Source organism: Argiope bruennichi, chromosome 3, assembly GCF_947563725.1.
Source record: "Argiope bruennichi chromosome 3, qqArgBrue1.1, whole genome shotgun sequence".
Taxonomy (NCBI): Eukaryota; Metazoa; Arthropoda; class Arachnida; order Araneae; family Araneidae; genus Argiope; species Argiope bruennichi.
Genome location: NC_079153.1, coordinates 85,910,754 through 85,935,140, shown reverse-complemented (window position 1 = coordinate 85,935,140; position 24,387 = coordinate 85,910,754). Strand labels below are relative to the sequence as shown.

Below are 24,387 nucleotides of genomic sequence, written 5' to 3'. Positions count from 1 at the left end.
AATATTTAATCAAGTGATTTTCTTTCTTTCTTGAAAACAAAGAATAAGGTGTCTGTTTAATTCCTGAGTAGTTTACTAGACAAAAGAAACTGAAGTTACAATATTCCAAAAGTTAGAAAACAGTTAAACCGGATAATTAAGCTTTTCATAGGGCTTTGATGCTATGGGATTGTCACATTAGTAAGATTCATGTGCAAAGTAAATAAACTTTAAGTAAAGACAATTAAAATAAAATGGTGGTGATGTTTGACAATTTGGCGGAATCAGGGACATGAAATCAAATATAATCAATATGTCCAGTGCTTCAGCTGGTGACTTGAAGCGACTAGTGACTAATATAAGAGTTTCTCGTATGTTTTAAAAGCCGAATAGAAAAAATTTTGTCATAGAGAAGATTATCCCTGGAGTAACATAGTTTATATGTTGTGCCTGTCACTGAAATTAAGGTATAGATTTCATAAATATTAAAGCATGGTTATTAGAGAAACAAATATAACGCCTCTACGGGATTTGATGCCATAATCAACTATTGATCAAACAGTGGCTTCTTGAATTAAACTGAGGCAAGAGGCCTTGGAGAGAAAGTAAGTATCATTTTTTCTTTATTTTTTATAAATTTCGTTTGCATTTTTGATAAAATTCTCCATCATATGTTATTTTCAAAATAAGTGTTAGTTACATCTTATTATAATTAATGTTAGAATAATCCAGTTGGGGGAAATTATACCGAAAAGAAAATAAGAAAGAAAATAACCATGTGATTGATTTAAATTGAATACAAATCTTTTTGATATATTTTGTTTGTTCATTGCACGCCAAAACTAACAAAATGAGTTCAATCTGAGAGTATGGTATAACTTCATATAATGGTACTTATCGCAATTAAATAATTATAAAAATGATATTTCAAATGAATTATTTGAAATATTTTTTAAATTTTATTAAGTTCGTACTATTTACCCAAGCCTTTGAATACAACAACACACACGCATGACGTCATAATGGGTTATTTACATTTATGTTTTGAAAGCTTTTAAAAACACGAAGAAAAATCATAACACATTCCAGTGCTTTTTAAATATTTTTTAAGATTGCTTTTTATCTGGAATGCATTAAATGTTTAATACCGTAATCCCCGGAAAAAAAATCTTATTTTTTTTTGATAAATGGTGTGGGTTTTTAAAAAGTTCTTTTGTAGATTATTTATGCAAATTACTTTTGCTTTTGTGAGTCGGTTGACACTACACCTAATTTTATCTCAATTGCTCGTTAGTTTATTTTTTTAAACACAAAGTACAAAATCCATCCGCATAAAAAACAATCTTTATGGGAAACACTGCTTTACTAATTAAACTTTCTTTACAATAAACTTGTTTTAATGTTTTATGGGATTTCGCTAAGTTATAAACTACCAAAATAATCTTTTTTTCCTTCTGTAAAAATTTAATTCATTGATTTTTTGTTTGTTTTTGCAGCAGTTTAAAAACGTATTAAAGCAAATTTATTCCATAGAAATAGAATAGAAAAAAAAATAGTAAAATTCCTTCGATTCTAACAGTAATAGATTTACGAAATTTTAATTTTAAATAAAAACTATTGCGGCAGATATTAATTTTTAAAAATGCAAGAAATGATATGATCACACATTCAGACTTTCGCCTTAAAATCAGAAAATTCTTCGCAAATTTATCTATCATGCTCGGTAATTCTCATCTAAAATAATCAGTTCAGATGTCAAGTACTTATTTTTATATTTCAGAACAAAGGAATAATGGAAATTTATTAAGGTGTTTCCATTTTTAAATATATCCGCTCTTTTCTGTGATTTAATTGAATGTATCAAGATATAGAGAGAAAATGAGGGATATGCATGACATATTGATCAAAATAATATAAGGCTTCTAAAATAGTATGAGTTTTATCAAATGCATCAATCAATTAAAGTATGAAGTTTAACAATATAATTCTATGCAGTCACATAAAATATTTAGTTGAAAATGGTTTTAAGATATAATCGAACATAATATTTAATTAAAACTTTTAGTAACCATTAATACCAATGAACTAACTGATCGCCAAAGGCAGTTAGTTAATAATGAAACAGTATATGTATCTGAGTGTATGAGTATTCTTGTGTTTTCTGCCATTCTTCTAGGCTTACTACTTGACATAGAATTTCAAATGCTGCATAAATATACTAAGGAGAAAAATGCCCACTTATCAGAGTTTAAAATGTTTTTTTAATTAGCATTTTTAAGCTACGCATTAAGCAAGAAATAAAATTTAAATTAGCCTATGTACCGATAAAAGTCAACTTGCAATTTGAAGATAGTTTGGTACATTTGGTTTTAACGGAGATCAACAAGCGCCAAGAAAAAATTTCGCCAAATTATAAAAATATATTCAAGTGCATTATTATTTATTATGAAAAATTTTGAACATGCTAATCGCATGCTATATAGTTTGACGACTGAAATCATCAAATTTGCAAAATTTTTCTTGGCGCCTTTTGGTCACCGTTACAATCGAAGAGTAACGAAATTTTATCGGACAGTTATGTTTTTAATGGTATTTGATTTTATAAGTCTTAAATTCACTAGAATCGTTTAGGTATACCATAAACAGAGTAAATGTATATCAATTAAAAAAAATACGACTTTAATGTCTATCAATTTTTTTAAAAAAATATTTTGCTGAGGGTAATGATGAAAAATTAAATTATGTATAAAAGAAGTTACCGGAGAAATTTTAATAAAGCTCTTCATAATTTCCATCCATGGTTAAACGACGATGATACGAAGCCTTTCACTATACTTTCACATCACAATACTTACATGGTTTTCAACCCGAAATGATTTAATGTGTATCAGGTATGCCAACAGTTAGATTATTTGTAGAATTTGGTTCTTACAAGCTATCCGAGGTATTGAAGACTTTATCATCAGGCTATTGAGCTTGCTTTAATTATTAGGGTGTCCCATAAGTTTCTTTACTATTTCTAATATGAAATAAATACACAATATTTACTGTTTAAGATATTATTTATTTTTTTATATGAGAGTTCTTTTGCTCTATTACCTTCTTGCATCTCTCAGGAAGCCTCATTATGCCATATTTCCAAAATGGTTGTGTTTTGGAAAAGAAATGATCTTCGAGGTGCGCTTTTATTTCGTTGATGGATTTAAAGTGCTTATCGCGAAGAAAATTTTTAAGGACAGACAGAAGTAATAATCAGATGGAGAGAGATCTGGAGAGTATGCAGGATGCGGTAAAATATCCAATTAAACTATAAGAGGTTCTCTCTTACGATTAATGCAATATGTGGTCTCGCATTGTCATGATGAAAAATAACGCGTCGTCGATTCATTAATTCTGACAGTGTTATTATTATTATTATTTTGCTATGGCAGCCTCCAATTGATCCAGTTGATGACAGTATTTCGTAGAATTTATTGTTTCACCTTGAGGAAGGAAAATTACGCCTTTCCAATCCCACCAAATGAACAAAAGAACTTTTTGGCGGTGAGGTCCCGGCTTTGCGACAATAGAAGGCCTATGTCCTTACACCAAGTGCGTTTTCTATGCGCATTTTCATATAAAATTTAAGTTTCATCTCCAATAACAAGCCTCTTTAAAAACGCGATGAGAAAGAAACTTTTGGTACACCCTAATACTAATCTTGCTGAACATGTCAACGCCTAATTTAGTTTTATTTCATTGTAAACTATTTCAGAACAAGAATTTTATTTATGCTATTGTTACAACAATTTTACGGAGAGATGCGTCACGATATAGAAACTTTTCTTCAATGCGTTACTTATTTTAATTTTATAATTTTAATTTATAAAATATATTTTATATGAAGAAACTAAAAAAGTTTTTAATATTTAAAACGTTTTTATTTCAAAAATATTTCTCATGTATAAATTATATCATAATAACTAACATTACATTTATTTCAACGAGCTTAATATCTATATTAAAAAACCGCCTCGACTAAGTTAAGGGGCAGGTAAATTTTTCTTTTTTTAAATTTATTTAATCTAGCCATTAAAAACCTTAGTTTTCGTGAAATAATCTAAAAAAATATTGTGAAAGAGATTCATTTTATGCTTTTAAAAGTATTCAGAAAAGGGCAACTTTATTTTCTGCAAAGAATATTCTGAATAAAGAATTTAGCTAAAACATTTTTTAGCCATTTTATATTATTTTCAGTGAATTTCAGAGAGTGTAAACTTTCCTTTATACTAAAATTTCTTTTTCAGGCATTTAAAGAAAAATAAGGTAAGGAAAAACACTTTTTAATAAAAGTGAGCGGATAAATATTTTTTTGTTCAAATACTTAAAGACCATGAAGAATACATTTAGGAAAGTTTTAACTTACTTGTCAAATCAGATAAAGAAATCATCGAAATGGAGAGGAGGAGGGGGGGGGGATTCAGAGATGTTCTCTGAATAAAGGAAGTATTATTGCACTATTATTATTCCAAATGCTGCGACATCTTATTTATGACATAAATAATAAAAATAAAGAGCTTTCAAAGTTAAGGGTTTATTAAAAATAAAAGAAAATGATTTTAGTTTATCAGATTTTTATAAAAGAATTTTATATGTAGAATTCGTATTGTTTAAAAAATATTTCGGTCCCAAATTATAGTTATTTTGTCTCGTCATAAGAATCCGAAATAAAAAAAGTTACACATTTAATGTAATTTGCTAAATGTTTTAAAATTTTTCATTTTTTTTTATTTGAGTGAATAGCTTCCTAGAGCTACCAATTAGGAGCAAATGTACTTAAAATGATGGGAAGATACTATATGAATATTTTATTAAAATTTTAATTAATTTAAAATAAGCATAAATTCTACATTTTTCGGCAATAACTTTCGAAATATTAATCAAAAAATAAATGTATACAATTTTAAAAATTCAAACAGTTGTCTATTATATACAAATTTAGTTGCTTTTTTCTGAATTTTGACAATTTAAAAAAATGCTTCTTTATACAATCTTTAATAATTAATCGTCTTCGAAAACTAATTTATTTTCTGAGATTATTAATGTTAAACTGCTAATATGGAATGTATTTTTAGAAAAAAATTTATCCTTTTATTTGATAAAACTGAAATATACATAAATATAAGTTAATGTCTCATTTATTTCTTTTTTGATATCAGTGTATTAAGTAAAACAGTGACATCAAACAAGCTTGCTTAATTCCTTAAAAAGCATAAACAGCTTTAAAAAACTTTTCTGTTTCAAAAAGTATATTTTACTTTTGTTCAGTTTTAAAGATATGCTTCAGATATTCTATTGTTAAATTTAAATAAATTTGCTTTCAGAATTTTCTATCAAAATAGATTAACAAAGATAAAATTTGTAATATGAAATTGTATTTTATAATGCACAAGGAGTGTCATAGCATTTTGTATACAAAAAAAAAAGGAAATATTTATGATTAAAAAAGAAATTAAGGGCATATTATAATATTATAATAACAGAATTTTTTATTATTATTTTAGCAGTAACTTCATTATCAATATTATTTGATTATAATTCTCTCCAATTTTCTTTTGAATAGAATAAATGAAATGAGATTGAATTATTCTCATTCAATTTCGAGAGATTTTTCCTTGAAAAAAAAACCCTCTTTCCTCCTGGAGTATGAGTCAGCAGGAATGCAGCCACGCCTTCCTCCAAACCCTTTGCTAAAACCAGAAGGTCCACAGCAAAAAAATAATAAAAAAGATGCCATAGAATCAGGACGTATTGCGTCACATTTTAAGAAAACGTTTATTCGGATAAAACGCGACGTTTTTCTGTTGAATCGCACCCACACCCAGTCTCACACGTACGTTGATTTTATTATTATCATTTTTTTGCCCTACCTCTTCCTTCTTATTTTTGCCGTACAAGTGCGCCTTCCACCGAAATATATTTATATAAACTAGACGTCAGCAAAAAATAAAGCTTTGATCTCATTGCTTACAAAAGTTCCGGTATTAAATTTCCGGGTTTTTTTTTCCACTTTGCTTGCGACGTGAATTTTTTTCACCACCTCTCCTACTCCCAGCTATCTTTTTAGATTTTCTTTTCCTGGTTAGGGATCTCCTCAAAAAGAATAATTTTTTCTTCTTCTTCAACTATTTTTATACGTTTTTTTATTTTCTCTCGTAGCCTAAAAGTAGGATTTAGTTTAGTACTTTTTTGTTTTCTAGTTTTTTTTTTACCCTCTGTTCATCTTTAAAGCTTCTCCTAATTAAACGAAACTTTGCTTTTTTTCCTTCTTGTACGCTTAAAAGTTCTTTGTGTCATGCTTTAAATTCGTATTACTTGTCTGAATCCCTTTTGATCGAATTCCAACAGAATGAATCATTAAAAAAAATCCACAGCCTGAAATTTATCAGTTTTTTGTTCCACTAACGTAGAATTTGTTAAAAGGCTGTAAATATGATTTGCCTTTTTTTTTATCTATCATAGGTAAGACAGTTAAATTATTAAACACTACTTCTAATTCATTTCCTTAAAAAGTTTAAGCGATGCATGTGTAGGTAAACATACAGTAAAGAATGGATTTCTTATGTAATACTCTTTGATACACAAAAGATGAGAGATGATACTTGATTTATATCATCAAAGTACAAAATAAGGAAAGTAAATTGGTGATTGAATAAAAATCTTGAATTATGTTGGATTGTAAGTCAAAGTTTTATCTAAGTGTGAAAATTACTTTTATAAAAATATTTCAATTAAAAATTTTTTCGATATCTTATTTCACGCATTCTTAAATCATTACATTTATTATGTTACTCTGAAAAGGAAAAAAATAAGTTTGGCCTAATGATAAATGCTATTTATGGTATAAACATGTGCAAAAAAATAAATAAATAAATAACGATAAAAGTTAGAAAAGTTCACAGAGATTTATTTTACAATATATTTGTTTTTGAAAAATAAGTTAATAAAAAGTAACGAAAGGAGAAAATGCACATGAAAAAGTAAAGCCTCCTTAAATAATATAACCTTCAATTAGGTTAAAAATTCCATCGAAAAATTAATAATCAATAAATGTTTTGCATTTTCCCTTTATAGTAACACTTATTATATTGGGTAGCGATTGCAAAGTGTTTTGTTTTAAGTGCGATTTTCAATATATATATATATATATATATATATATATATATATATATATATATATATATATATATATATATATATATATATATAAAATCTTGAATTAAAAAAATTTACAGAAAGTTATTTAGGCTTTAAAAAGAATAAAGTTTAGTTTAGAGATGCACATTTTTTTAAATAATTATTCTAAGTAATAATACTCGCAATTTTTAAGATTTATTTATGCAAGCATTAGTTTTACTACTCACACATTAAATTATTTTTCTTTACTTTAATTTCCAGGTATCTTTTTTTACAGTTTCTTTATTTTTCTAGAAATTTCCTCAAAAAGATTCAAATTTTGTTCCTCTTTCTTTTCTTCAATGGTATGAATCATAAAAAGAATTCGTACTTAGAAATTTTTCCCCCACTACTCCAGAAGCGTAGAATTTGTTATTAGCTATAAACATTTTCATTAACTATTAAAGATAAGAGGCTAAATTATTAAAAACCGCTTCTAATCTTTTCAGTTGAAAATTTTAAACGACGAATATTTAAATAAAGACTTGGTGGAGAATGAATTTTTGATGTCGATTACTATATCTTCTAAAATATTGAAGAAATTTTTGCTTTGTAGTAGTAGCGCGCAAAATAAAGAAACAAAACAAAACATGTAAATCCTCATTTGAGAAAAGGATTTTAAAGATCGTAAAATAAAACTATTTACAGTTATAATATTTTATTTTTCTCTGCATTACCGAATGTCGAAGAATAAGTAACTTGATTACTTTTTTTCACTGTTGAAAGTGTGCAAGAAAGATGAAAACACATTTACAGAGCGTTTAGGATACAACCTACCTCGTGTGTTGGTTTTCTTTTTCTCCTTTTCTTTGAGTCTTATAAAAATTCGAATGTTGCTGAAATATTTATTTCGGCTTCGAAAAAAAAAAAAAACCCACCCAACTAATAATGGTTAGATCCAAATGTAAAAACTATAGGTATTTTCTTTTTGATAAATTTCATTTGGATAGGATACGAAGAAGATTGCCAAAGTATGTGGTTAAACTCCAGGCATAGCCTATGTTTTTTTTTTATTCATTTACTTAAATCAAATAATTCAGAGAATCTTCGCATATTGGCTCACGCAGTCAAGAATCGTACTTATTACTTAGACTTCTGAGGCAACGTTCGCACGTGAATGGCGCAGAGAGGGGCTGTCAAAACCATATTAACCTATCCAATAATTAACATCTGATGCAAATTACCGCTTATTACTCGCTCTGGAGAGCCTTGTGTCGCGAAGTATCAATCTGATTGGTCCTCTCTGACGGGTGACAAAGCATGAATATTCGTAATAACGGAAACCTCTACCCTGCCGTCTGGACATCCGACAGAGCGCATGCTCTCGCTTAGATGAAAGGTACTCTTGTGTGCCGAGATGGAATATCACATATGAACCTTCCAAGAATAGGGATAGGAATCTCAAGGGGTCTGGGTGCCTTTAATACTAAGGATTTGAGCATCTGGTGTGATTAACCTTTGTGTTGCTGAGAAAGGCGTTTGTGCGATAATTATCATTTGTTAGAAACGAATGCAGTGTCAGTTGGTGGTGGTTTGTTTCAGATTTAATCTCTTGAATGCTCAACAATAAATTAAAATTTAACTATCAACATAGGGTTGTTTGAAAATTTTCAAATTTAAATAATTTTAGATTATATTAATCCACCATTTTTATAGGAAATAACAGTTAAAATGTATATCATATTTTTAAGCATATGATGTAAATTGAACTTCTATGTGATGTACAGTCCTACTTAGTTTTTAAATACTTCTTTCGAACAATAAATAAATTTGAATTATATTAAAAATAACAAGAATTTTCCCTTAATATGTTAAATTATGATTCTGCCTCTGAAATTTTGAGTTTTTAAATAAGTAGGGGTGAATGTTTTACAAACAATTTGGATGTACAACACAATTTGGAAGTTTTTGAATTTAGTGTAAAGATTAACTATCATTTATTTAATTTGTCACTTTACTATTTTAAAGAATGCTTAATTTAATGCATACAATTTGTCTGATTTCATTATTAAAATGTAAGTATTACTAGCATAATCTTTTGCCCTCCAGAGTTTAAAAAAAATAAAATTAAGAAATGATATTAGTGTAAAATTATTATATAGACTAATTATCTTATTTTGTGCAAACTGTTTCCTTTATTCCTAACCAAAAACAATTATAGGGGTTTAAATGCGAAAGTGTTGTACCTTTGACGACCAAGATGTGTTATCTCTTAGACCAGGTGAGAGGAGAAATTTTTTTATTGAGAGGAAACTAGGTCTTGTTAATTTAAGATTATTTTCGCAGATTGGGAGGAAGATGTTAATTTGTGTAAGCTATCTCTGTTTAACTCATTGTCATATGGTTTATCGCAAGATATTTCGGTTCCAATTTTAAAACTCATCGTAATGATGGGAAGTAAATCGTTTTGGCAGTCCGAAGTAATTTTTTTCTTTTTCTCTTTTTAAGTGGATTGGAAGTTTACACTTCAAAGAAAGACTGACTAAAATATTTCTTAGTATACTTTTAACTAAAATTTGATACGATATCTTAATTCTACGTGGTTTAATCTTACCGTATCTACGTGGTTTAATCTTATCTTATCTACTCGGCTTAATCTTAAGATTACCTTCAGTCTACAATTCCTTTCTAACCAGATTTCTTTTCGATATGTAGATTAATTTTAGGTTTCTATATCACTTACAGTTTCTCTTCAATTACTTAAACATTTCATAGATTACACCAGATCAAGTTCTGAAAAGTCTGCACTGATACGCCTTCACAACAACGAATTTCACATAACAATTCCTGTTATTGAGATGACAAAAAAAGTTTTATTATTAGGATTTTCTATCTTCACAAATGCATCTTTTTGACAGGTATCTATATGGTGTATTCAAACATTACTAGGCAATGAACAAACAACACCAAGTAATACAGGTAATCCTGTTAACATAAATCATGTGGCTAAGATAGCTTATAAATCCGTGACTTCAAATAATATTATGGAAGGGTTCATTATTATTTGTTTTGTTCTCTTTAATAAAAATACTTATACTATTGATAAGTTTCTGCTTTTATTTGTAACTGAAGAGCCAATGATTCACCCAAATCTCAAGTATTATTTAGTATTTTTAGAATCACAATACAGATTCTGACACAAAGTTCTGTCATTTTAAATATACCATTGACTTTTTCAGGATATTCTCTGCAAATGCAAAGCCTTTCCCCAAGGCTCATCGAAGAATAGGAATGAGTAAAGAACGATCAAAATTTAAATAAAACAGTGCTGAAAATATATCCTTACTGACGCTGAAATTAAATCATACTTCTATAACTAAAAAAAAAAATAGAAAAGGATTTAAAAGAAATTATACTGTTTTAACAAAAAATGATAAGGAAAAGATCAATTCTAAAAGTAACTTTATTTTATAAATTATAATGAAAGAAGTTTCCTCGTTCATTGAATAGTAACATAAGAAATATATTTTAAAAGGAGTGAATCTTTTAAATTCGAAATCTTATAAATGACTTGTTTTTATGTATAAAAATATGAGATTTAACTAAAAAAAATTATCTTATTATTAAATAGGAATGAAAATCATTTTTTTTTATTTATTTTTGTTTTTAAAATAAGCACAGATCAAAGTTACGAACACTAATTGTTCCATTGAAATTTACAGAAAGATTTTTTTAAAAAATAATTATAATGTTAGAATAGAAATTTCTGATCTTTTATAGTATATAATAAATGCAAAATTCAGTAAAGTTAAAATCGTCAATCGCAATACAATTATTGATTTACATACGAAGACTATAAGTAATTAATATTGAAAACTGATCAAAGTTAACTACTCCTGTCCTCTACTTTCGTTTCTTTCTTCACTGAATGCAGTGCTTATAATAATAATCTAATGAAGTGCAATAGTCCTTTTAAAGATTCAACAGTAATATGTATTTCACTTATTTTACTTCATATGTATGTTAGTTAGTAAATGAAAAATAATTTAAGACAGTAAATGTTCAGTTTTTTCTGACTCCGATATGTGCTGTAATGAAGCAACGAATATTTGCTAAAATTAGGCTAAGTGCTGAAAGTTTTTCGCAAAGCAAAATAAAAACATGGACTAGTGCCTTGTATAAGTTTTCCAGAAGGTTAATATATTCCCATATAAATAGCAGTTAAATCAGAGCTTAGTCGAAAAAAGATCTACATACTGTGGTTAGCAGAACCTGCTTATTTGCTTTTTTATCATTGGTCTTTGACATATACATTCTACAATATAGGTTAGTTCATGTTGAATTAGAAACAATACCACTTCTGGTATTTAGAAGATGATAAAATAAATATGTCTGCTTACTATGAGTGTTATGGTAGATAAGTATTCGTGACAGTAATACCAGGCGGATCACCGAAGTATTCATCATTGGAAATTCTTTTGACAACTAATTTCTGTGGATGAATTTTCTGACAACATATTTATCCTGCACATGAAATTGTACAAAACTTCCATATTCATAAAAATTTAAAAGAATGCTCGCGACTCGCAGAAATCGATGCCTACATAAAAAAGAAAATGGGAAATTAATTACTATTAGTAAAGAAAATGGCCATGTTTTTTTTCAAAATTTTAATTTACGACGTTTGAGAGTTGGAAATTTATGTTTTTGAAAATTTTAAAGATTCAATTTTATATAAAGTCCGACAGTTTAAGAAACAATATATAGAGACTCCTCCTCTATTTTGGAATTTTTCAATGAATAATGAAATAAAATATTATAAAAGGTTTATGAAAATATGAAATTCATTGACAGTATATTCATTTAAATATGAGAATAAATACATTCATAGAAAATAAATGCATTCACTAGAAAATTCCGTTTATATCATATCACTATGTAACCATTCATAATGATGCGATATAATCGGATATACAATCGAGATGAGAGGTTGCCTTGAGAGTTATTTTTTGAGTTTTTACACTCTTTAAGTGTCTGATTATTAAAAGAAAAAAAATAGTTCATTATTTTGTTAAATAAAACTCGCTCTCTCTCTCTCGAATTTTTAAAATACAAAAAGAAATAACAGAATACTACTTGATAATGAAATATTCAAATGCAAAATAATGTATTGTTAAAAAGGAGTAAAAAAAAAAAAAAAAAAAAAAAGAGAGAGAGTAAAAAAGGTGTGATATTTACTTTACTTACGGGCATTGTTTGGCTTCCGTGTAACGCTCCGATCGCAGCTTGTGCTTCTGAGTGAGATCCGAATTTCACGAACGCGCAACCTACGTGGGAGAAAAAGGAAACAATTACAATACTGCTTACTTCAACAATACACAATACAATGTTTAAGCAATTTGTTTAAAATGTTATTAGCTCGAACAGAATTGTTAGATGAAAGTCTCATTTTGGAATTACAAGAGAGCTGTTTTTGTAAGTAAATTGTGATCAGAAGATGAGGACGGCACCTGACTTGGCAACTCACTCTTCACTTTTTTAAGTCACATAAGTTTTCTGAACCTTGCCCCGCGATAGTATATGAAACGTGTGCCATGAATAGGTACTTCGAATATAGTCTCTTCATCTGACCAGGTCATTGCGATTTCTTTCAACAGTAGCAACTTTAATGAAACAAAATGTGTTGTATGCTAAACTTCTTTTCTTATGAAAGAAATCTTATTAATTAATAAATATCTTTTATCAGAATTTTTTTAAAAAAAATTGCAATGAAAATAGTGCATTGAAGTAAGAGCCACTGAATTTATTTAATGCATTGATTTAATAAATTACATTTAACGATAAATTATATTTGCTCGTTAATTATTACGTGCATAGAAATTTGTTTAATTCATTATACTGCTTACTAAAAATATTGTTTACTAATTTATGAATTTTACATTATACCAACTCTTCTTCTCAAACCACGAGTTTCCCAATAAAATTTCAATAATTTTAACTAATTTATTCCAGTTTATTATATGAAAATAAAGAATTTGGTTTTAATTTTATAAGTTAAATTCTAAGTGATATTTTAATTTTTTATCAACTAGTTAAGATTATTGATAATATGAGTTGTAATTTTGTGGGTCGATTTTCATATGTAATTTACAGTTCCCCATGTTACGTACTGAGATTTCTGTCAAATGTATTTATCTAAATACGCAAAGCTCCATCCTAGAAGGAAATTTGAATCTTCTAAAGCCCAATAAAGAAGTATTTCTACAAATGAGACAAGTTTATAGATACCTTTCCTATATTTATTCTGAGACTTTCTTATTGGCTACCTTTTAAACTAGGACTTAAAGCGCAAAACCACCTGAATTCGCATCCTCGTATTCGAAAGTTTCCTAGCAAAATTTATTTCATGCAATAAAAGATACCTTACGTATACGCAAGAAATGAAAATATTTTATTTTATTTTTAATTATCTTTTCTGTTTGAATAGAAAAATAAGAATTTCTACAAATCACCATTTTAATGCAAAGCCAGACAATACATCTTTTGAAACACCAATAAAAAAAAGATCTTACTTGATCATTTCTTCCATATCTATTTCAACCTCGAAAAAGTAAACGAAGAGATAGACAAAAACACGAACGAATAAAACGGAAATCCTTTCCTTCCCCAAACGACCTGCCTGTTAGAGAAGGGAAAAAAAGTTGGAAATTCTCGAAATTTCAGGCATTCGAGTATAGAACCGATATTTCAACTTTTCCCCTTGCATTTTTTTCTCAGTAGTAGACAGAGGGTTGGGGTGGAGAACTTCTCCATTTTCGTAGACCAGTGGAAATGAGAGAAAGTAAGTGATGCTGGTGAAGGTGGTGGTGGGGAACAAGAGGGCAAAACCAGGGGGAAAAGTATATAGGAGAAAGATTTCTTTAGAAAACTTCTCCCCTCATTTCGAACTTGACATGTCACTGTCTGTGCCTTTGAAGTGCCCCCCGAGAGAACATTCCCCTTTCAACCTTGTGGTGTAGTGGAGGGGGTGGGTGGGAGATGTGACAGTAGAACCACGAGGCTTACCAGCTTTTGAGGTGTTCTTTACGAGTTACGGGGTAACCAAAAAGAAAATTTCACGGACGCAGGCAAAACAAGAAGTAGTATGGGAAAGAACTCTTTTTCCTGTGCAAGAGGAATAAACAACTTCACCAAACAACAGCGATGACTGACACTAGAACACGGTTCATGTTTCGTGTATATATAAGTTTTCTACAAGGAACAAAGAAAGTTTGAGTTTCTTTTTTGCTGTCACAAAACTTTCTGCGTGTGATACCTATCATATATAGTACAAAAATGGAGTTTCAAAAAAGAAGAACGCACTATTAAATTTTTTTTATGAAAATTGATATCCAGTTAAAAGATATTGAAATATATAAAATTAATCATAGTGTGGTTTAATAAGAAATCACAGGTTTAAGCCTGTCAGAGAATGGCAAGTGAATATTTATAATTTTTTTTAATAATTTCTAAGCGAATTAATAACATAAAGGCAAGGGAAGAAATTAAAATGAAATATGATATAATATATTAAAATTATAACAGCATCGGTTAAGCTAACGATAGATATTTTAAATCAGTGTTAACTTCATAGTTTTCATTGATGAGCTAACTGTTAGCTTCATAGTTTTCATTGATGAGCTAACTGTTAACTTCATAGTTTTCATTGATGAGCTAAAATTCACCTATCAGGTTTAGTAGCAGGATAAAATAGAATTGATCTTAAATACTTACGTCTTTTTTTGTTCGAGAAGAACTGAATTTCAATTCACATAATTTTAAAATTATTATTTACTTGATTAAATTAATAAAAAATTAATAAAAGCAATTTATTGTGAATTTTTATTATATATTGATGAATAAGATATAAATATATGATCAAAATATTTATTCTTCATTAATAGGATGTTAGATAGATGTTACTATGCCAAAAAACACATTTTATTTATCTCTGCGTATTTCATTTCAAAAATAAACTTTTTACACTAAAAACAAACTTGAATCAAAGGTCTTGACTAGTATAATTCTCAATTTTTTTTTATGTGATTTCAAGTTTAGTAAAATCGGGTGATTGCCAAAAGATAAATGAACATTTTTATTATATGTAATTGAAAATTCGTTTGGCGGTTTTATCGTAAAGTGTATTTCTCTTAAATTATAAATTGCCAATTTAAATATCAAATTAAAACAATTGTAAGAAAAATTGTTTATAGCGGACTTCTCAAAATACTATTAAATAAAATATATTAAAAATATATTTAATAATGTCAAATGTTTTAAGAATAATCAGTAATTTCATTTAAGTTTTATAAGGTAGTTATTTAAAAGTATTATAATTGAAAACAATGGAAGATGTTTGTTAGTTCTATTTACTATGATTATAAATTTGTTGGTTGGCTCCAATAATTTATGAATAAATATATTCGCTATTTTCTCTGATTAAATGCACGTGTTTTATTTAATTTTTTAAAGGAATGAACTAATTCTCTAATTTTTTTTTATTGCAAAGTTACTCTATTGCTATAATTTTGTTATTCCTTATGGAATTCCCAAATTAAATTCGAAGCTTTAATTTAAGTGTATGAAAAGGAAAAAAAAAATGCGCAATCCGAATAATTAATTCTATTTTCCTTTTGCATACCAAACATACTACATTAAATTAAATCCACTTTTTAAAAATATTTTCCAAAGTTTGGAGACTGATTTGTAAGAAGAAAAAAAAATCCATATTTTTATATCCTCTAGACATGATAATAGGCAGCATTTTTATCAAAACCCAGACAAAAGTAGTCTGTTTGTTTAATTTAATCGTAGTCGTAATCATTAAATTGCATTCGCTAAAATAACAAATAAAAGCATTTCTTAGTAAAATAAAATATTTCCAATTCCTTTTACAGCAATTTTTAAACTAAAAGAAATTAAAAGAATAATTAAAGCAATTAATCATTTGTTGATAAAATGAAAATTTTAATCTCTTATTCTTGAATGTTAACCAACTGAATGCATATGCAATTTTGTTTTTTTAAATTTTATTGTCATGTTTGATTTAGTCTTAGTGATTTTTTTTGTTTTCCTAGGCTTTGATATTTTACAGCATATTTTTAAGAATTATATGTTAGTTTATTTCAAAAGGCATGTTCATTTATTAGTGTTGATTCATGCCACGAAGAAAAATTACCCACTTTATGAGCGGATATAAGTGGTTTCTAGTTAATGCATGCAAGGATTACGAATTAAATTACACTAAAAAAGAGAACATATTATTTTTATGTTATACATTATATTTTTATGGTGTTGGATTAGTTTTTTTTGAAAAATTCCCGCATTACAGCGTTGTATCGTCTAAATTTTTCCTTCAAAAAAAGTCTTAAATTCTTAGAAATACACATAATTATGGATTACCTTACATGAATTATCGTAAAGCATCTGGGACACGATAATTATAAAAATGGGCGCAGGATTATTGTATTAGTTTTCGTTAAAGTGCATTTGATGACTTTAATTAGAGAATGATGATAATCAACATATGTTTTTATAAAATGAGTGCTTAAATAAAATCCATCAAAATATGTTTTCATAAAATGAGTGCTTAAATAAAATCAATCAAAATATGTTTTTATAAAATGAGTGCTTAAATAAAATCATACCTATGTTATTAAGAAAGCACACCAATTAGACTTACATATCAGAAAAATTTGATTAGGTTTAGGCTAATATAATTTTTAAAGAGCTATGATTTTAATTTATTTAATTCATTCATATATTGTATCCATAAACGGTAAACATTTATTGATTTTATCACGGTTTTTAAACGGTAAACATTTATTATATTTTTCATAATCGCAACCTACTGAAATCAATTAATTTCTTTCATATCACTTTAAATAAAGCCGTACTTGTAGTTTAAATAAAAAAAATCAGTTATTGAAGAATAATTTTATTTTTGCAGTATTTGAAATAATTTTAAAGCGACATATTTCTATTTGTAATTTATAAAATGCTCAAAGGGATTATAATCTTGAAGAAGAAAGACATATAAACAGAAGTAAAGCTCTTTTACACTCATTTGGATTAGGAACTATCATTTCTTAAAACAAGATGCAAGTATAAGTTAACATTTTTCGTCCTTTCATTTAGTTTATGTTTATTTAAAGCAGTTCTTGGTATCTCTTATCAATTTTCCAAAAACATTACAATTAGAACAGAATTGAAATTGTAAATTTCTTTCATTAAAGATTATTTTCTTGAAGAAGCTACATGTAAATAATAAATTTCCTATATAACTTAAATAGAATAAATTAAAATTCATTCTAGTTAAATAAAAAGTATTGAAATAGTACCTAAAATTGAAAGTCTTTTTATAAGTATAACTTTGTGGAGGTTTTAGTTTCAAAAGGCGGATATAATTAAACTGAATGAGACAAATTTAAAATATATCAATGCTAATATTATGTAAAAATATTTAGAAAATGTATAGATAAATACTTCTACAATTTTTTAAAGGCATATTTGTTTACTTTTAAGGAAATTTAAGAAATGGCAAATACAAAATAAAAAAGATTACATATTATAAGCTCTTTGTGGGATTTGAATGATCACTATAGAGATATTCTAAGAAAATACCTTATCTGTAATTAAGTGTAAAAGTTACAAAATCACATTTATATTTAATTTATAAAAAAAAAGTCTAGAAAATGAATTGCTGGAATCAGCGTGTAAGGCGGACTTTATGGATAAACAAAAAAAAAAAAAAAAAAAAAAAAAGGAAATTTGAAATTAATCTTTGAACTAAGGAAAACTAAGGGAATTTTACAAGTAATTATTTATAGAAATATCAAACATTTTTTTAAACATTACAATAAAGAATCCTTTTATTGTTCACTAATGTTATCGCCAATAATATTATAAAAATATGCTAAAGAAGTGTAAAAAATAATGCTAGATGGAATTGTTGTTATAAAGCCCTGGATGCAGCAAGGAAAAAAATCGGAAATCCCAGCCTAAATAAAACATATTATCTCTGCTTTAGTGCAAACTTGTTGCTGTAACGCACATTCACACCGGTAAAATTCGAAAGAGACTGCACCTCTGGGAATACGTAAGATGAATCCAATTTCTGCCAAAACACAACATACTGGTAAAAAAGAAGGAATATAAAGAAACAAAAAAAGATCGTAAGACGAATTTCCAGCTTAGAAAACTCCTTTGGGCGTTTTGCAAGTATCTTTTCATCTTTCTGGGCGTAAAAGAAAACAAAAACCTCCGGACGAAGAAAGAGAAACTCGGAAGATTAGGCCGTGGAATGACCAGATCTTCTGAAGCCGTGTTCAACGATTCAACAATACGTCAAGTGAAAAACATTTGCATTGAAAAAAGATCAGCGCAAATGGGCCAGGATTTCAGAAACAGAAATCCGATGTAGTTTTTCAGGGAACAGATGATGCTGAAACGGAGACACACGCCAGGTTTTGTTTTTGTTTTTCACTTTTCTGTTACTTTTTTGTGCTTTTTTTTCCTCCAACAGAAATGTGCAGAATGAGCGATTTTCGGTTAAAGGAGAACTACCTAAATAGATTTGCGCGTGTTTTATTGCAGCTCAAAGCGGTTTTATTCGACTATGCTTAAGATGTTTGTATTTTTTTTATTCTAACATCGGTAAAAGTGCATAATAACCTATCTTTTGTTCAGTAGCGCGGATAATTCATTTTTCTGTAGGAACAACTGGCATGTTGAATTTGTATTTGGGATTTAGATATGTTTGATTTTAGAAAAAAGGATGAAACGATTTTCTTTGTGAATAAAAAGATTATTCTGGCTGGAAAGAAAATGAATTGTCGAATTTTGATGAGATAAAAGTAAATACTTATTCCTTTGATTAAAGAAATGAGTTGAGTGAAGCATAATTTTCATAACTGTTGGAATTTATTTTCTGCACGTTCGGTTAATATTTGTACTTGTTTTACAAAGAGTTTCTTATGAATCATCAGCAGCAAATATCTTAGAAAAGAAATCGAATCATTTAATGCCAAACATTTTCCATTTCTTGTTTTTTTAAAAAAAATATTTTTTGCAGATTCAAGAATTGCACTATCCCACGTTTCCGCTCAAATTTTTATGAAATTAATATTAATATCAGATGAAAGCATGCTGTTTTTTAGATTAAGATAAACAATTCAAAACATTTAATTTGACGAATTTTACGAATTAGTTTTTTTGTAGTCTAGGTTTTTTCCCTCATTAATTCGTAGAATATTCATTGTTTAATATTTTCTTTTCTGTTTTCATTAAAATTTTCATATCTGAAATACTAAAATAGTTTTTTTGTAGAATTTAGCTATTAGCTACTATTATTAGGATTTTTTTATTGTGATAAACAAGTTATAATAGATGCAATATTTTCCTGCAAAATTTTTTCAATTAAGATATTTAAATATCAGCTGCAACAAAATTATAAAAATCATCAACTGAAACACATGTTTCTTTAGTAAATAAAAATTCATGCGACAAAAAATAGTTAATTAATATTAGTTAACTATTTTTACTTACAAAAATATTGTTATTATTATTAATTTGTAAGCCAGTAAAAAAACTGTTAATTACAAAATATTCTATAGTTCTAACCTAGATTTTGAAAAATCAGAACTAGTTGTTCTTAAAACATCAATGATTATTTGCATATAAGCCATTACCATTTTTCAAAAAATTATTATGTATATCGCAAATTATTCGATTTGAAAGTAGTATGATTCTTTAATCAAAGTTAATGCATCATTAAATAAGTAATTAATAAGTGACACAAAGTGAGGAAATCTAGAAGTGGACAAAAGAAAAACTATACAGATAAGGCCAGAATTAAAGAACAAATTCACATTGCATTTTGAGTCTTTCGAAATGACCAAATCACACATCAATGATTTGGTACATTGAGCAAAAAGAACACTTTCTTTCATGCTGAGCTTCTAGTGATTAAAAAAAGCGTGTATATGATAGTAATTAAAAAAGCGTGCATATGGCTAGAAAGAAACTACAAAATTGTTAAGATATGGGGTGATACGACTCCAGGTTAAAGATGATTTGCTCATATAATTCTATATAATTAGAAAGGATTAAAGGACATGCCGGCCTGAATGGCAATAAGGCAGCAGATTTCTTGGCCATATTGAATAAATCTGTGGGATCTCTCGTCCAAAGTCTAGCTCTAATTAGGTTCCTTAAAAACATACTAAAAAAATCTTATCTTCAGTGATGGCAGCAAAAATGAAACAACGGTCAACCAGTAGAAATGTTTACCAAACCATAGCCAAAGTGTCCCTTAGCCCAGCACCCTGGAGACATAATTTTTGCAACTGGTCATTTCTCGTTTCCTTCATACTTCAAGCAGTTTTACATCAACAATTCTTATCATAGTGGATTCATTCAAAACGTGTTCTTTGTTTTATAAAATATTTATTTTATTAGTTTCTTCCATTATTGAAAACTAACTCAGGAATATTCTGCTTATTATATTCGCAGTTTATTTAAGTAACTATAAAATAAAATAGGAATAGTACTACGGAAAACAATGCGCAATTTCAAGACAGATTATCCACAAGATTTTAGTAATGCTATGATGTCACAGGATTCGACTCCACTGCGAAGGTTTCATGTTCAGATTAAGCAGAACAGCTTTAATGTCTATCGCAATTTGATGCTTAAGCATATTTTATTGAAGGAAATGTGATCATTATTATGGATAGGTGATTTACTTGGTATGAAACACAGCAAATATTCCCGCCGGCCGAGCCATCTCATCATCTTAGGATAATAATGTGTTCAACGTAAAATAACTTTAATAGTATAATCTGAAATCAAAGGAAATTATCAAGCGGTTTTTTCAGTTTAATTAGAAAGAAAATAAGTTTGTTTTCGAACATTGTCTAACTTAAATATTTTCTTGAAAGGTAATAACCTTGCTTTTAGTGTTGATTCGTGCTTCCCTAATGTTACAAAAATTAAAGGTATCTAATAATTACGCTTTCAATTTTTGATTTAATATTTCTGTTTTAGAAAAAAAAACTTTTAAAAGTTCATGCATACACATATAAATTATTTACAATTTCAAGAAAACAGTTTTAGTCAAATATATATGAATATCGCTCATCTTTACATTTTTATCTCCATTTTTTTGACAAAAAAAAGGGCATATCTATGTAGACTTGGAGCTGTTAAAACTTTTCAAGAACATTAGCAAAATCTCAAATAATATACAGACATACGAAACCCGAATTATCAAAAAGCTATTTAAATGCATAGTTAATGTGCAGGTAATTTTATGAAATTTGCTTATATATTTGAAAATATCAGTTATAAGAAATTGACTCATTTTAAAAACATGCGTGGACAACTACAACCTCCAATTATCAATGATATACTATTGCATAACATTTTCCCGCAAGAATTATAGTCATCCCTAGCCGGAATTTATAATAATTATGTTTTACATTAATTACTATCTATTATTATGTTCCTTCATGATATTTGATTCATTCCATTGGCTTACAATAATCTTAATAAGATAACTGTAAAAATGCTGCTACTTATAAATTATATAAATTTGTGAATGAATTGCACTTTAAGAAATCGCAAAGCAACGGCATTTCTATTACGGTGCTTATTTATACGCAAATTTAAGCTGCGTGTGGCCCCTGGTATTGAATTCTTGAAAAGTCCGCCGTCTTAACAAAACGCATGTTCAAATGCTACATGCGAAACATCAAATACACTGCAGTAGCCGATAAGACACGTTTGCAATGCCTCTTCCAGAAAATTATTCAGTTCCGAGCCGGAATTCCCATCTTTAAAATCTAAATATGCTGCAACGACGCCACCCACCGTTGGGACAGAGCATACCTTTTTGCCGAAAATCCCAAACCGTTTACATCAAAAGAACGATTCTGGGGAAGGCTCACCTCACCGGAAAACGTCCCCAAGTCGCATTCTAATCGTAATTTCGTCAATCCTTCTTTCAACCCTCCATGCACTGCTGGATCCATGCTCACGGTCCAAGTCTCCCGGATTCCGGAATATCTCTCTCGGGGGTATCCGGCAAAATTATGTGTCCGTGCGCTAACACGAATTACGAATGTCCGCCGGACCGGAGCGGAATCCCTCACCAAAAGGTTTGCGGCGTTAATTGAATAACGGTCCTGTTTGTTGACACTCGTCCCCTCCCCCATGTGTTGCAGAAGCTATTTAATAATATGCAAAAGAGGGGGAAATGCCTTTAAACGGGTTTGGGGCCCCGTGTTTAATCCGTGATGCTGCAGTGACGTGGTCGCCCAGGTGCGGAGCACAGATTAGGTGAAAGGAAGGGTGCTCAAACTTTTAACAGGATTTGTCGCTGTCTTTTGATGTTGCCGGAGACATTAGTGTGACGGAGTGCATTAACCATGCCGGCAATTGCCAGATGAAACACGGAGATTCAATAAAGGCGGTTTGGAAGTTGCTTTGAAGAAAAGCCACTTCGTTAAAATATATTCACTTTTTGTTCTTTTTTTGATTGGGATTATTGATGGTACTTTCGGAAGACTGATTTCGTTAGATTTGTTGAGGATATTCAAGATTTCTTATAATTGTGACTCTTCTTGGAAAGGAAAAAAAAATGTTTCTTAATTTTTGGCCCAAAAATGACTCTTGCTCTTCCAAAAAAAAAAAAAAAAAAGACATTTATTAGAGATGAATTGAAAAAAAAAATTAAAATGGTTATTGAAAGAATCTTAATGAAATTTTTATGTTTAAAAACATTTATATTTTGAATATCAATCCATTACCAAAAGAAAAGGGCTACAAAAGTTTCCCTTTCTCATTATTTTTGAGTTCTAATCATGGTTTGAAAATGATTATATTTCATGTCATTTAATTAAACAAGTTTACGCCAAACAAGTCTGTACCAAATAAGTTTATTAGAAATAAACTTGTGTGGCGCATTATAACCTTCATATCTGCTCTTGTGCCATAAAAACTCAAACCAACCAACTAATCATTTAATTAAATTCCTGACTTTTTACTCTGTATAAATTTCAAAAAGTTTAGAAACAGCATTGATATAATAAATACTACTTATCTCATCATAATTATATTCTTTTTTAGAATTTTAATGCTGTACTCATTTTATAAATATGTAACAAAGTAATGTCGAAAATCGATAAATCGCTTATTTTATTGCTCAACACATAAATTCCATATTTTGTTTCAAGAGATTATAAATGTACATGAGATGCAAAAAGTATGTTATTTATTCCAAGACACACATGGGGTATATCTCATTGAGTGCGTAAAGAAAATTAATAATATGTTTATATTATTTAATGTACATAAACAAATTAAAATTTTTTCGGCACTGCAAAAATTAGCTGCATTTTCTGAACTTTAGTTTTCGCAAATGACAGAATGGAAAGAAGAATAAATTTGGAACTTTATAGGTGATGAGGACATATGATGCAAACAAAGTAAAGCATATGAAAAATGGTCGAAAGTATTAATTTGTTTTCAAATCAGCGTTAATAGTTATTTTTTAAAGAAATTATTAAAATATGGAGACAAATTTTGCCAGTCGCTCATTGAAGCATACAATACAAGCGATAAGTCTGTTGAAATTTTTTTTAAAAAAATCATCTTGTATTTTAATGAATGAATGAATGAATAAATAAATATTTGGCCATATAATTATGTGAAAAAAAAAGCAAACATAAAACATCTACGAAGAAAAAAGATTTTCTAACGTTTATCAATATAAATTCTATCACAATAAGGACGTAAGATATTGAAAACAGTTATGAAAAATGGAACCATTCCCATTAACATTTTAAATACATTACAAACGAAATTATTTTTTCATTTATATTATAGAAAACAATTCTCATGATTCTTTTTCACAAAATTAGTTATTAATAAAAGGACAGATAATTATAACTTATTTAGCATTACTATTTATACTTATAACTGGGCATTTCTCAAAAATTACAACCGCTAAATGATATAAATACTTTGAAATTCATGATCTTTGAATTCAACTTTTTTTTCTTATTCATTGCAATATAAACGATATTTCAAATTTGAAATTAGACATACTTATATATATACAATACATAAGCAGAACAAAATTAGAGCAATTAGAACAAAATCAATTAGAAATCAATAAATATCTTTAACATTGCCTCATTTTGCATTAAAAAA

At 28.2% G+C, this 24,387-nt stretch overlaps 1 protein-coding gene across 6 annotated transcripts in view; it reads right to left on the bottom strand.

The window, feature by feature from the left end:
- The window catches only part of LOC129963348 (CUGBP Elav-like family member 4), a 542,668-nt gene that overhangs the window by 137,877 nt on the left and 380,404 nt on the right, over positions 1 to 24,387 (bottom strand). For 4 of the 6 annotated variants that reach the window (XM_056077669.1, XM_056077671.1, XM_056077674.1 and 1 more), the window contains one exon: positions 12,373 to 12,461. In XM_056077669.1, coding sequence (XP_055933644.1) covers positions 12,373 to 12,461 — 89 coding nt within the window. The remainder of the gene's footprint in view (positions 1 to 12,372; positions 12,462 to 24,387) is intronic. The other 2 variants (XM_056077670.1, XM_056077673.1) reach the window with 1 other exon arrangement.